The sequence below is a fragment of the Haplochromis burtoni genome, unplaced genomic scaffold (assembly GCF_018398535.1).
Source record: "Haplochromis burtoni strain Fernald_Lab_line unplaced genomic scaffold, NCSU_Asbu1 Contig_219, whole genome shotgun sequence".
NCBI classification, from domain to species: domain Eukaryota; kingdom Metazoa; phylum Chordata; class Actinopteri; order Cichliformes; family Cichlidae; genus Haplochromis; species Haplochromis burtoni.
The window spans coordinates 362,921-377,279 of record NW_024582580.1 but is presented as its reverse complement, the minus strand read 5'-3'; the positions used below and the strand labels follow the sequence as shown (position 1 = coordinate 377,279).

At 36.7% G+C, this 14,359-nt stretch overlaps 1 protein-coding gene across 1 annotated transcript; it reads right to left on the bottom strand.

Moving 5' to 3' along the window:
- Window positions 1-4,461: 4,461 nt before the first annotated feature.
- ccl25a (chemokine (C-C motif) ligand 25a) lies at window positions 4,462-6,585 on the bottom strand. The gene is made up of 5 exons (XM_005936684.2): window positions 6,481-6,585; window positions 5,805-5,890; window positions 5,483-5,600; window positions 5,046-5,151; window positions 4,462-4,958 (listed from the first exon to the last, which is right to left on the bottom strand). Exons 2-5 carry the CDS (start codon window positions 5,866-5,868, stop codon window positions 4,929-4,931), a joined length of 318 nt encoding a protein of 105 aa, XP_005936746.1. The 5' UTR covers window positions 5,869-5,890; window positions 6,481-6,585; the 3' UTR covers window positions 4,462-4,928.
- Window positions 6,586-14,359: the final 7,774 nt, after the last annotated feature.

Genomic DNA, 14,359 nt, shown 5'->3' with positions numbered 1-14,359 from the left:
TCTGTCTGTTGTCATATGGAGCTGCTTAAGGGGTGAAATGGTTTCATTTTTGAGTTGTTTTTGGATAGGACGTTATTGTAAATGCCAGTGTACACACCGACACACTCTGTGACCATACTTGGCACTCTTTTGTAGCTTTAACGAAGTGAGCATTTAAGCCAAATGAGCCTGACAGAAATATTATGAGGGCTGACAATGACCCAGGTTCATCCATCGGTAAGGTAACAGGAATGTGGAAGTATCAAAACCCATAAATACATGTTCATTTTTAAAGGAGCAAAGTCTTGATTGGTTTTAACAATACATGCATGTTTCTGTGTTTTGTTTCACAAGATCATAATACTCCTTATATCTGAATTTTAAATATGATTTTAATGTGTTTGTAGGGTTTTCATTCATCTTTTCCCGAAGCTTAGATTCTTTGTTTTATTAACTCTTTGTACTTTGAAAAAAAATGAATTCCATGTTTATTCATTTCAAATAAAATTACAAAGCAAAATTACCTTGCTGACGCAGTAATGTGTAGCTTGCCCAACAATGTTTACTTTTAAAGTAGACACAGAGATTTATATCTGAAATTAGAGTTCTCTCAATTGCAATTTTTCTGTCCAATTTTAGTTGTTTTTTTAAGTCTGATCTCCCGACACTGATTTTTGCAGATTTCCATTTTCTTTCTAAAAGCCATAACTGACCATTTTTAATGCAAAATATTATTTTAATAACATTATACTTTTAATAAAACTGTATTAAGTTAGAGGATCTTCTCTCAATTAAAAAACAACAACTTAAGGGCTCTGCTACTGGAAGTTAGCGCAACTGAAGAGGAGTTTGTGTGCTGTGTCACCTTTACCTGCTTATAAGTGTCTTATAAGCAGTTGCAAAAGATTTTTGTAAAATAAATGTCAGTTACTGACATCCTTTACCAGTATGACAGGACGTCCACCCTCTTCTCTGTTTTGTCTTTTGTCCGCTTTCCAGTTAGTGCTTTGACGCTTTGCTCATACCTACTGTAGGTTGCTAGATCTGTACTCTGGCCAGCTCTAGCTTTAGCCATTAGCTTTTTAAAAAAGTTCATGATTAGCTGTGTGAGGGTGATTTAAGCGTCTGATTAGGTTTGATGCTAAACCATATACTTGCACAGTTGTGTGCATGTTATGCTAGCATGAAATACACCGGCTCATAAGCAGACTTACGGTAGGTCAGTCACCATTCTGGGCTGAGAAAGCTGAGAAATTGATGGATTGCAGTTCCTGGGCAGCGCATTGGTGCAGCATGACTGAAAATTATTGACTTAGACCAGCGGTGGGAAATTTTCCCAAGGGCCCATATGAAGCACCAATAAACTGAAGTCAGTTCAGATCAATAATAATTTTATTTTTTTATAAACCACTACTGGTAAGGGTAGATCTTACAATTTAGTAATGAAATTGTGAAATAGCATAGTAAAATACCAACATTTCACTATTTAATCAACATTACCAAAACCAACTGTGAACAAATGGCCATGTTTTCTTTTGCAAAACTTTCTGTAGACTGTTACTGCACATAGTTTAGGTTTTTCATTTTTTCTTCTTCACTAAGAGACATCTGGTCTATTTTGGGCTTGAACAAATAGATTAAAGTCGCCTCGGATCACCCAGAGAGGTGATCATTACAGAGAGAGGCTTTGTATTTGGATTTGTTGAACATTATCACTGAAATTGTTTGTTCGTATATAAAGGTAGATCAAAAGTTTATTTTAGTCACTTTATCTTGGATCTGCTTCAAAAGTTTTCCCTGTCACATTTGGACAGCCAGTGGTTGTAACACATGTAAAACAAGTTTGTCCCATTTCAGCCCGAGCCTATCAAAACTTACAAATCACTCCTTCTTGTAGTCCCTTTCACTGAGTGCATTGATGCCAGCTCATGCATGATCTAAAAGTCGGTCATTATCCAACATACAAAGATGTGCTGTGTCGTGAACATTGCAGCTGTGATCCAGAGCCAAGGAGAAAAAGTCGAATTATCTCCTTTGTTTATGAACTGAAGCTCCAGATTTCCCACAATATCCTCAATCTGTTTTATTTATTTATTTATTTATGTATTTATTTTGGTTGCCTATGAAGCACTCTGGTTGTTTTAAATTCTTTTTTTCTTGGGCCATTATAGTGCTGCAGAGTCCACCAAGCTTTCTTTGATAAACACCTAAAGTTCTCCTTTTTCTCCACAAAATAAGCACAGCAAGTTTACTTTCAAGTTCAGTAAATAAATATGTAAAAGTCCATGTATTCTTAAAAACTCTGCATTTTGCCTCAGTCTTTCTTTTTTTAATGTGAACCGACACCTCTCATAAATAAAAGGTACAAAGTTGTGTTGTGATTTCCTTCCTTCAGGCCATTCTTTGATGGGAAATCTACCAAAGAGTGTTTGGTGGTTGAAACTGCACGTTTGTCCAGTCATTACAGTTCTGTTACATATTTGTGTCACATATTAGACAAATATTTTTCATTCACTGCATTCACTGGTCAGAGTGAAAGTAAGTAGCTGTGGTGACAAGCTTAGGAGTTTGATTAAAGTCTTAAATTATCACAGTAATAAATATAATGTCAATTTCAAATAACTTTTCTATGTGTAATCTTTTGCAACTTCTTTCATCTAGGTACTTGATTTGTTTCCCTTTTTTTTACATTTTCATAATAACCATGATTTATAGGCATCACTCATGTCTCTGGCACCAAATCTGTTTCACTTTGCAATTTTTGGAAACAAAATGAACCAAATGATGAATGGGATTCACACATTTATGTTCCCGTTGTATTTTAATGACTTCACAAATAGATGAGTGCTGCTTACCAGCAGCAGTTAAAAAGCAAAGATGAACAGGGGAAAAAAAAGTCTCTACTCAAGTTTTTTTAAAACATAAATTCCTCTGCTTCTCTAATATGTGTTCAAACACCACTTTTCCTGTAATGCATCACTTTTGTTTCAGCATAGAGTGATTTTCCACATGTTTTGATTTCATGTCGTCCCCCCCCCCTCTTAAACAAAGATGCTAAAATTTCTGCTCAGGCTGCCAACCAGCCAGCTCTTTCTGCCTCAGCATGCACATTCATCAGCATTACTGTTGTATAAACACGAAGGAACAAAGCCTCAGCAACGAAAACCTTTTTAAGCTGCAACCCAATTCTTTGACCTCCGATGGTGGTACAACTACTAATCATACTCGATGCAATTTTGGATGTCCATCAATATTCTTTATGCCACTGATGTCTCAGTAATTATTTTGTATTTGTCAGACTATCCATCACTTTTGCCTTTCAGCTAAGTTGGCAACCTTTTCAAACAAATACTTCGACTGCATGCAAGGAAGATTCGATTTTTAAAATCTTGATTGCCCTGTGCTAAAAAGTTTTGGGTTTTTTTTAGCAATACCAATCATTCTCACTTCTTTCTCACGTGCACATTAGCTGTCAGCAGTGTTCGTATTAATTCTTTAATCAACAAACACAAGAAAATTAGTACATGAGCCATACTTTACCAACTTGCTTCATCTTGTTGCATGCAAGAAAAAAAAGGTCTCTGCAGAGCAGCATTGTGTGAAAGCACCTACATTACTCACAGCGAGATTTTATCACTTGCAAGTCTCAGCAGTAGCACAGATCAATGAATGTGCCCAGCACTGTCAAATCAGATCATACTGCTGTTAATCATCATTCACAGATACTTCATTGAAGATTTGCCTGTGCCTGATTTCTTTCTCAAGAATTTCCTTTTTGTCTCCCTCCTTGTGTCAGAGGATTTAAATCTTGATATTACAGTCGCTTATTTTGTTATTATTAAACTGAAGAATTTGTGCATTTTGTGCAATTTGAAGCTCCACTAAAAGGAAAAATAGAGAATGCAGCAATTTTATTTGTTGGAGGTGGTGGACAAAGATTATCAGAGCATGCAAGGGCAAACCATGTGCATCCATCACTCTAACATAAACTTTAATAGTAATCTCTGTACTGCAGTCTTCTTTGTATTATTGAAGTAGTAGTTAAACGTCAAGGTCTTTCATGATTGGGGCTGTTTACTAAAACTGATGTTTAGGACTGCACACCCAGGATTAGAAATGTTTTATTTGAATTAAGTAAGGGAGGAGCATTAAAACAGCCTCATGAAATCTCTTGAAGAGACCGCACATGTGGACATAAATACTGGCACGGATGGTACGCAGTATGAAAATAATATGATAATATGCATTTACCAAAGGTTTTTAAGTCCAGCTTGTTTATTTACTCAGACTTAAATTCATCCCATTCTGCATATACTGTGATTAACTGTGTGACAGCAAGAAAACATCAAAGCCTCTGTGACCATGATATAAAAAGTTATGTTTATTTGAGTATATATACTGTAGTAAAACGTGCAAACAAAATACATGAAAATATATGAAAAGATTAACATTTCAAACATGGACAAAATTATGACTATTTTATTTTTGCTGATTTCAAAAAGTAATTAAAGACTTGTGTTTGAAAGACATCTGGACACATTACATAAGAGCCACCTATTCTAAATAGTACAACATTTACACTCAATGACAATTTAGATTATTAAGCAGCTTGTTGAATATCACATGTCTTAAAAGGCAAGAAACAGTAGCAAATATTTTCAGTGAATTCATTGAAATATTTCCAGCCATGCATTGATATTAATTCTTCTGTGGCCATTTAGCTCGAAGAGTCCAACCCAAAAAGAGCAAAGTGCCGAAACTTTAAGCGCTTGACCCTTATATTTGCACAGAGTGAAAGCAAAAGTAATGCTACAAGATTTCTTGGCAGGCTTCCACAACTGCCTCCCGTAAGACACCATAAAAACCACCATAAAACCACACATTGCTCGTTTATAAGATAGCAGATGGCAGAAAGATGAACGGGGGCCAATGATAGCTGGCAGCTGCCCTCAGCCTCTCCTTGAATGTCGTCGATGTCGCTGTTAAGAACAGAGACAACAGTGTGAACATCAGTTTTTCAAATGCGCAAGCAAATCCTCAGGCCGCAAAATGGTTTTAGGGATTACCATATCACTGAGCGTCCATGGTCTCTCGTCAATTTTTTTCATCAGATCCTTTACCCACGTTTCGTTTGGGTCTGTGCAGATGATACGGCCCTTCCTCATGGTGAAGCTGAAAGATAATTGGCACAGGTGAGGATTATTTTTAGCATGCAAATAAAACAGACATGGGTTAAAAAAAAAATCACTGCGAGTTCAGAGAGGTTGCTGTGTTAAAGTGCTAAAATGGAAGTTTTGTATGTACGTTCACTTTCCACTTAGATTTTTGCTAGTTTCACTGTAATTATCATTATTATTATATAACAATGAAGGGGTATTTGTCAGAGGAACCCCCTTAAAGACATCATGTCATGGGTGTTACAGTACAGACACAACCAGAAAAGCATTTTTGTGACTGTTTATTTAACAATAATAACGTCACTATTTGTTGTACATCCACTTACATTACAGCTGGGATGTTGCAGCCTCCATCTGTCATCTGATGTCTGTACTTCACTGCGTGTTTTTGAGCAGCGGGCTTCATTGATCTCACATACTTTAGACAGCAGTTATCATAGGGCACTGAAAACATAAAATCACCATTTAACAACATGATCAAATTTGCACAACAAAGATATATTGTTTAAGACAAGTACGCAGTGAAGCAACATCTACCCACGCACACACTTCAGCAATAAAACAACCTCCTTTATCTCTTCATGCCTCTTTATTGCATGCTGCATATATGACACAGTTTTCAGATTTCTTTCTTTAAAATTGCTGTACCTTGTGCCAATGCCAGACAGACGCAGGAAAGGATCAGCAGGAAGAAAAGAGTGTTGAACCGCATGGCGAGGTCTGTTGTGGCAGCGCTGAAAAAAAAATTACAGGTTTATACATATAAGAAATATAAGTTTTTCCCTGCAATCAACATTATAGGCCTTATCACTCTGTGGTTATGGTGCCTCAACCCCTCCCATGCGTTCATGATTTTCATCTCAAACCTTGAACCTTGAACAAATATTGTACATTAACTGGACTTGTTACCGAAATGTATCATTAATCTTTTAAGCTCAGCTGGTAAAGAAATGTTACCCTATTTGCAAAAATAGGACTACTCAGCTTTGGCCATTAGACCACAAAATGTGAATTAATATGCATCCATTGCCCAAATGTGTTAAGGAAACAAGATTCAAAACAAATAAACAACAAATCAGTTTCTATTTGAATCTATTCTATTATCTATTTAAATGATTTTATAGCAAAATGTGTTATAAGATCATTACTTTCATTGAGGTATTCTTACAAATACTGCAAAACTTACTGAAACTAATCAAATGCAATACTAATATTACTATACTAATAAAATTAAATGATAATAAATAAACCTATAATTAGTAAAGCATTCATGTGAAAACCAAGCGCAATGTCTGTTTGTAAAAAAAGGAATATGATAACTCACCTCCTGTTCTCCAGGTGTAGACTGAAGCTCTAACGTTGTGTCTATCAACTTGTGCAGGCACAGCACTCTTATAAAGACACTCAGGGGCAGTATCATATTTCCATAACCTTTGTACCAAGACTTTTTTTTAACTCTTGTTTGATGAATGCCTTTAAGGCGTCAGCCTCAGGTTTCTTGATTGGCATTGCAATTTTATGTTTTGCTGATTTTTTCCAAAAAAAAAAAAAAAAAATGTAAAAACACTTGAATGAACTTGCACTGATAGAAACTTGACTTTTTGCATTTTCGTGCAAAGGCACGTGTCTGTGAGGGATCAAGCTGGTCAGATGCAATGCACGCTGATTAAAAAGACAAGATTGGGCCAATATAACGATAAAAGGTGAAACAAAGAGTGACATGTCCCCTAATACTGATCAAACAAAGACAGCAGTTAGTTTCCAGTAACTAGGTGGATCCCAGTTTATTTCTCATGTTGTTGACATGCCCTACTTTGGTGCCTTTAAAAAAGTTCACGCATTAGATCATGTAATTTTTCAGTCAGTCAGTCATTACCAGCAAAAAAATCCAAGTTAGAGCACGCTTAAATAAATGCACAATAAATGCAAACGTTTGTGCTTATTCTCTTTAAAACAAAATCCTATTTGTTTCGTTTCATATCTTTCACGTGGTTGTCAGTGCCACACCTGCCTTAGTTGCATTCAAACAGACTGCCGGCGTGTGAAGGCGGAGGTTAAACAAATGTTTAGTGTCTACATTATGCTTTATTTAATTGAAATATACGTCTCTAACTATAACATTTACTCCTATATTGCTTGAGGCTCTTGTAATTGGAGTGTGGCATACTGTACTCTATAGGTTTCTCAATATGTAACTGTCACACTGACAGTTACATATTGAGAAATAATGTTGAATGGCTGCTGAATGAAGGTGTAAAGTGCATTCTTACTTGCGTAACTTGTTCTCAATTCTTGTCCAAAAAGTTCTGCTGGGGAAATCCTTGTACTTAACAGTATTTAATGACATTAACAGAATAACAGACTTGAACATGGGAACTTTTTTGGTAAACTTTAGGTGAATATCTACAACAATGATCCCTGGGCTTGGGCTCCAATACGAATCTGTGGCTGTTGACAGTTACATGGGTAACATCTAAACTGTGAATCTTGACTGTTGCTGAGATATACGGGCGGTAAGGTTGAAATTTGGTCTTGACAACATGAAGACATGGACCCAACCTGCTAACTAAAAATTCATGATAGTAAAATTAGAAAAAGACTGAACTAGTAAGGCTTGTCTGGAAGGGTTGCTGTGTATAGTGTGTAAGTCTATTCTCTCTTAAAAGAACAACTTAGGTTGGCAAAGTTACACCTAAGCAAACCATTAAACATCTGAAATAATTAGACAGATAACACAAAGTGGAAATGTGTGGCTATAATCCACAACATCACATTTGGAGAAAACCAGACACAGCGCAAACATCTCATTCCAACTGTCAAGCACGGTGGTAGAGGTTGGAGCTTGTCACAGGATCTCCAACATCTTGCAGTGACTGAGTTGACCATGAACTCATCTTTATATCAAAGTACTCTATAATCAATGTGAGGTCATCTGGCACGGTCAAAAGTTGGTCATGCGACAGGATGATCCTAAGCACAACTGCAAATCTACAACAGAATGGCTAAAAAAGAAATAAATCAAAGTGTTGCAATGGGCCAGTCAAAGCCCAGACCTCAACCTGTTTGAAATGTAGTGGTGGTAGGAGAGAGAGACCTGTGCATAAATGAATCCCTGCAAACCTCAATGAACTGAAGCAACACTGTAAGGAAGCGTGGGCCAAAATTCCCCTACAACCATAAGAGATCGATGAATCTTACAGAAAACAGTTACTTCAATCTATTGCTGCCCAAATAATCAATCGTGGGTTTTACTTAGTTTTTCTACACACTGCTTCTGATTTATTTTGATTTTGTTTCTGTTAAATAAATAATGGCACAGTGTAACATGTTGTGTTGTGTCATCTAAGGTTTTTTTTTTAAATCATGAACTGATACATAAAACTTTAGAACTGAATGAAGGCGTACTTTCTTTTTACCATCACTCTCAAATTTGGTAGATATTAAAATGATTATCAGTTATAACACTAAAAAAATATGGTTATTATATATTATACAACATACAGACGGCACAGGCAGTTCATCTAAATTCACACACATTAGTATAAAAACACAATCATAGAAGCAAAACTGACATTTTTTAATATACGCACAGCACTGCTAATAGTATACCACATATGTCATATTTTATATTTATTTTATTGATAAAACTATTTGTAGATATTTTTAAAAATCCAAAAGAAAACAACAAAATCTACAAGTTGGCCACCACATGCAAGAGAAAATTAAATAGGTATAATTAAGTAATGAGGTTAAATAAACAAAGTATCCTACTCTCCACTGAGCAGGAGCAGGCTATTACCACACAGCCATTATGGTGCAAAGGGCTTCTGCACTGGAGCATAAGTGCTCTTGCATAATTGCTGATTGTATCAAACTGCAAAATCAGAGCAGGGGCTGCCACAGCCATAACAGTCAAATATCCAACTAATAAGACATTTCTGTTCATGTCAAAATAAATTACCCTTTAAACAGAAAAATAAGGATTTAGTTGAATATTAAAATTCCAAAACAGAAACCCATTCCCATTTCTTGGGTCTTTTCTTTCTTTGGAAACTGGCAATTGTGTAGCTTGATAAGATCTTTCTGACACGCTAACAGCATATTTACTACATACAAACATAAGATTTTCCTTTAGATCGCTTGATAAATTCATCTTAAAGCCTCATTTGACTGAATCACTCTCAAACACTGTAATCCTTTCATCTGATAACATAAATCTTCACACCCCCACCTATATTTTAAGAGCACACAGTAAATGTATGGTGTTTTTTTCTATAGAAAAAGAAACATTTTGATGTCTATCACAGAATAAAGACAAAAGGTTTGTTGTTGTTCATTTACTCTTAAATGTGTGGAAATTCCCTGCAGGTGTTACGCAAAGTTTTATCGGACCATAAAGACTTTATATCAGCATAGTTCACGAGGCCTTCCGGAAATATGAGAACTCCATTTTGACCCTTGAATCTTACCAAAAAGGGGACATAAAAAAGAGACAACAAGTCTTTGTATTTTCAAGTCATAAGTGCAGGTTTATATAACATTAATGTTGCCCAACCTTACATGACAATAATAATTGCCTTTTAGGCTCAGATATATTGACTTCAGAAGCAATATTAGTCTGATATGTGCGGTGTAGAGATACATGTTAGCGCAACATTAAATGCTTGTTTACATTCTTCAGTATTCTCAGAAAACCTGACTTTAATGTGGGAAACTTGAGCTGTAAGAGTACATCAGGATGTACATGCATCTTCCCTACAGTCATATTAAGTTCTGACAGATGATAAACTTTGCATTAAAGATACTTGTCAGAATCCATCTATGCATATCCACCCATGTTAATTCCTGACAAGAGGCTCCTGCGGCACATTTAGAAGGATTCTTTTTGAACGCCCTGTGACAGGTACTAATGAGCCTCAAGCGGCTAAGTGGACATCTGATAGCACTCTTCGGTGTGAAGCGTGCCACTGACCTGTCCCTTTCTTTTTCTTTTGTGCCTGCAGGATACTTGTGCTCACTTCAGTTATTTACTGCTCCCACATGCAACCTGCATGTGTCGTAAAGAAAGAATCTGCACTTGATGCCACCCAGGCTCTAAAGACGTTTACATACGTTCAGATTGCTTTGATTAAATTGTCTCTATTTTTATTTTTTTTTTTGGAGGGGCAATTCTGGTCTTGCAGTGAATATTTCATGTTAGATGTGCGGGTTTGATCACAGTACAATTCAACTGAACATTCATTGGCAAACCAATGAGTAACTTTCTAAGAAAAAAAAGGTTGTTGGCTGTGCCGAGCTCTGTTCCTGTATGTGACTGCATATTTGAAAAATCCTGATGGATTAATGGTATTGAGTATTTGTCAGAAGATGATGGTCTGCTGCCAAAGCTACTTGGACTCTGTCTGTGCAAAGATGCACAGTGTTGTCTTCAGCATTCCCGTCAGATAATGTGATATGTTGTTTTATCCCTTCATTATCGCTGTCATTTAACATCTCCAAGAATACATTTATCATTGTGTGAGAAACTTTACTTTGGCACGCAGTACAAAAAAAAAAAGAAGCAGCAGTATAGATGAGGACAGGGCTTTTTACTCGCTGCAGACTGAATAATGATACTGATTTAACATTTACTTCTCTTGCAACGATCCATTTGTAAACTGCAGTGTACCAAAAAAAGGAAAAATGAAAGCAAACACATGGGAAAGATATCCAAAACAAGTTAGCTTCTACTATTTCTTTTTCAGTTTTATTATTATTGCTTTATTTTGAAGCAAAGGTCAAGGAGTTGCAAATCCGTCCTTTCTTTCCTTCCTTCCGCTCTTCCTTTCTTTTGGAAGCATGCCTGTGAGGAGGCCTTCAAAATTCATTTGAGGTTTAAATTTTAACTGACTGCTTTCTGGAAGGAAAAATAAGCGTGTCAACATGATCAAAAGGTTCTTTAATCTCAGGGGCGTTGATTTGTGCTGCAAACGTCACTATGATTCGGCCTTTTTGCTTGTCAACATTAAATCAACATAGAAACCAGGGCATGAATACAACAAAACAGGCGTAAGTTTACTATAATCTTACAGGCCTCTGCAATAACAAGTATTTTTTAATGTCTTTTGATGTTAGGTTAGGACATCAGACCTTCAGTAGCCAGTTGCAAGTGCAATAATGAGATTTTATATATTCATAAACATATATAAACATACACAAAGCCACCTCTAGAGATGCAACAATTTCCCAGAAGTTCCGGGAACCTTAATGGCCAATTTCACAGAACATTTATTGCAGCATCAAAATAAAACCTGATTGTGATGGCAGAACTGACACAGACCACAGTGGCAGACAAATCTATGTGTGCATGTTATGTAGTAAAGTGGATAGTAAGATTAGGTTGATGCATATTCCTGTCCTGTCCCAGACCTGTAATTTATTCCATCCATATATCAGCGATGTACTTTGCTGAGGGTTGCGGGGGCTTGGATTTTGTTTGAGCTATGACTGTGAGACTGTGAGAGGCAAGACACGGGTCACCAGTCAATCACAAAGCTGACTCTAATGATAGATGAGTAATTTTACACCTGCAGGCACTTAGAGTTGTCTGTCAGAGTCTGGAAAAATGTATTGCAGACTCAGGGAGAAAATGAGAACACTTGGAGAACACTTCAAACACATTTGGCACACTAGAAAACCCAAAACAAATGACCAAATATGCACATTTTTTGTGGGATTAGAGTTGAAATGAAAGACAACGCTGCTAAACTTTATGGACCAAAGAGTATGGCACATTACAGCTGTAGACCACGGACTATGGAAAACCAGAGGATGAAGCTCCCAGTGCACTGGATTTGTGCTGATGTTAACGCCAGAGGAGCTTTGAAATTTCTAAGCAATATATACCTCATCACTCATCAACCTCACTCTGTAACTTTATGGTGCTGTGGTTGCTAAACATTTCCACTTTGCAATAATATCACTGACAATCAATTGTCGAGTATCTTGGAGGGAATCCTGCAGCATTACTATGGTTGAGCTGTTTAGAATGACTCATTCTTTTACAAATGTTTGTAAAGGCAGGCTGCATTGCTAGGATCTTTTATATGCATGTGCCAATGGGGCAGAAAACAGCTAAATTCAAAGACTAAGACATGTGGCCCAATACCTTTGTCCATATAATGCGGCTACGTTGAGCATTTTTGGAGATTTTAATTTTCCCCTAGCGGTTTTATTTTATTCTAATGTATTATGCAATCAGCTCTGCCCTTCAAATGACAAGTTTCAGTAGATAAGATCCAACATTATACCACTGAACAAATAACATGGTTTTGGATTTTGTGGAAGAAAGTTACATAACCATAATTACCCCCTGTTTTTGTAGGGGACTCCCCCAAGGGTTTCATCTTTAGGTATTAGTTACAAAACTCTGGAAAATGAGAAGCCTGTTATGTAAAAAGTATTGTGAATCTTGGACTACTTCAAAGTAGATGTTATCATTACACAGATATTACACATATCAGGAAGGCAGAAAGTCAGGTTTTGCACCACGCATGGATTCTGACTGAAAGACTACTTTTTACCCTCGTAATAATGCTACAGGATCTGCCATGATGGGTTTTGACTCGTTATGATAGAAACACCATCGAATGCATTAAAGTTTGGTGAGCGTTACAGAGCCAGTTTGCTATTCGTATGCGGGGGAGTGTGTTCCAACTTTTGAGTGAGGGGTGTTTGTTGCCCGTAGACGCAAACACAGTGATGCACAGTGGACATTCGCCACACCAGTGGATAAGTACAAAAGAGAAACTGATATGACCCAAAGCAGAAGCCAAGCTCGTCTGATGGATGACAGCCCTCAGCAGCAAAGAGTATAAACACATGCAGTGGCTTGTTTGAGGGGAGCCTGAGGGGAAATCTCAAGCACGATTATTTCGATTATTATTACCAACTTTTGGTCAACTCAGGCAAACTCTTATGAAATGTCCTCTGTTCCTTAACCACATTTGAGCAAAGAAGGCAAAGATCTGGTTTGTATTTATGACTGTGTTGTATTTAACTATTATTTTATGCCTAACTTACATTTCTTAATCTAGTTCATAACTAAGCAGATGGCTCAGCAGGGAAAGACCATTTATTGGAAGATGAAAAGCAGGGGTACTTACCATTATCACCAAATAATGAATCACGTAATAGCAATATTCCCACATTACAACATTTCTAATCGTAACAGGATGATTATCCTGTTATCTTCAGGAAGAATGTTGTATTACGATAAGAGATGGTCTGGAAAGTTTAACAAGTGCTATGGGAAATGCAATTTCAAGTCGGCTCAACTTACAAAAGGCTCTTGAAAGCTGATGAACATATAGCTGCTAACAAAGGCCTTTTAAAAGAAGGCTAAAATTATTAACATTTTATTATTAGAAATAATTTCAAATATTTTCAATTTAATTAAACATTCTCACATAGTGTCACAGCTTTGCCTTCACTGTCTGAGCATGCACTATCTGTATTTTATGATATTTTATGAATGTTTAAGCTCTAAGAGTGATTCTTGAGCCACTACAACCACATCAACACTTGTAGCCAAACTAAACGTGCACATGTACATTGTCAGCATTACGCTTTTTAAAAGAAAGTTTAACACAGTTGTCTGTTAAACATGCAAAGAAAAAAGAGAAAAGAAAACAACTCAGTGCTTTACATTTCACTTCAGGCACTTTCCAAACTGCCAGACTCAACACCACAAAGACTATGGCCTGAAGGGTGTACTAGAAAGTGAGATTAATGGCCTACTAAGCTATGTTGGGCTTAAAGTTGTAGTTTCTGTGTCACAGAAGTGCTTGTGATAAATTACCGTGGTAACTTATGCCAAACACATCACCTGGTCAGGTGCACGTTATGTTTCCCAGTGTTAATTTAAAATCTTATGGAAGCACCATAATTTGAATGATTCTTTTATTTACAGCATGCAGTATAACGCAATATAGATTCTCTGCTGGAATATATTTTATATGTGCAAGAAAACCACACAGTAAAGTGCAAACTGAAGGTTGCATACTCGAGTCGAATCTACAGCTAAGTCTCTTTCACACTACTTGAATTGCAGCTAAAAGAACACAGAACACACACCAACTATACCGCTTCAGTCAGTGAAATTAATTTCCAATTGACTGGCCAAGAAACCACAGCTCTTAAGTGTCTAATGTGTAGCCACACCT

What these genes read in the sequence shown, in the direction of transcription:
- ccl25a (XM_005936684.2), bottom strand. Translation starts at nt 5,868, where the DNA reads ATGCGGTTCAACACTCTTTTCTTCCTGCTGATCCTTTCCTGCGTCTGT. An exon ending in TGCAACATCCCAGCTGTAAT is followed by an intron (nt 5,152 to 5,482) that starts GTAAGTGGATGT and finishes ATTATCTTTCAG; the next exon opens with CTTCACCATGAGGAAGGGCC. An exon ending in CATGGACGCTCAGTGATATG is followed by an intron (nt 4,959 to 5,045) that starts GTAATCCCTAAA and finishes TGTTCTTAACAG; the next exon opens with CGACATCGACGACATTCAAG.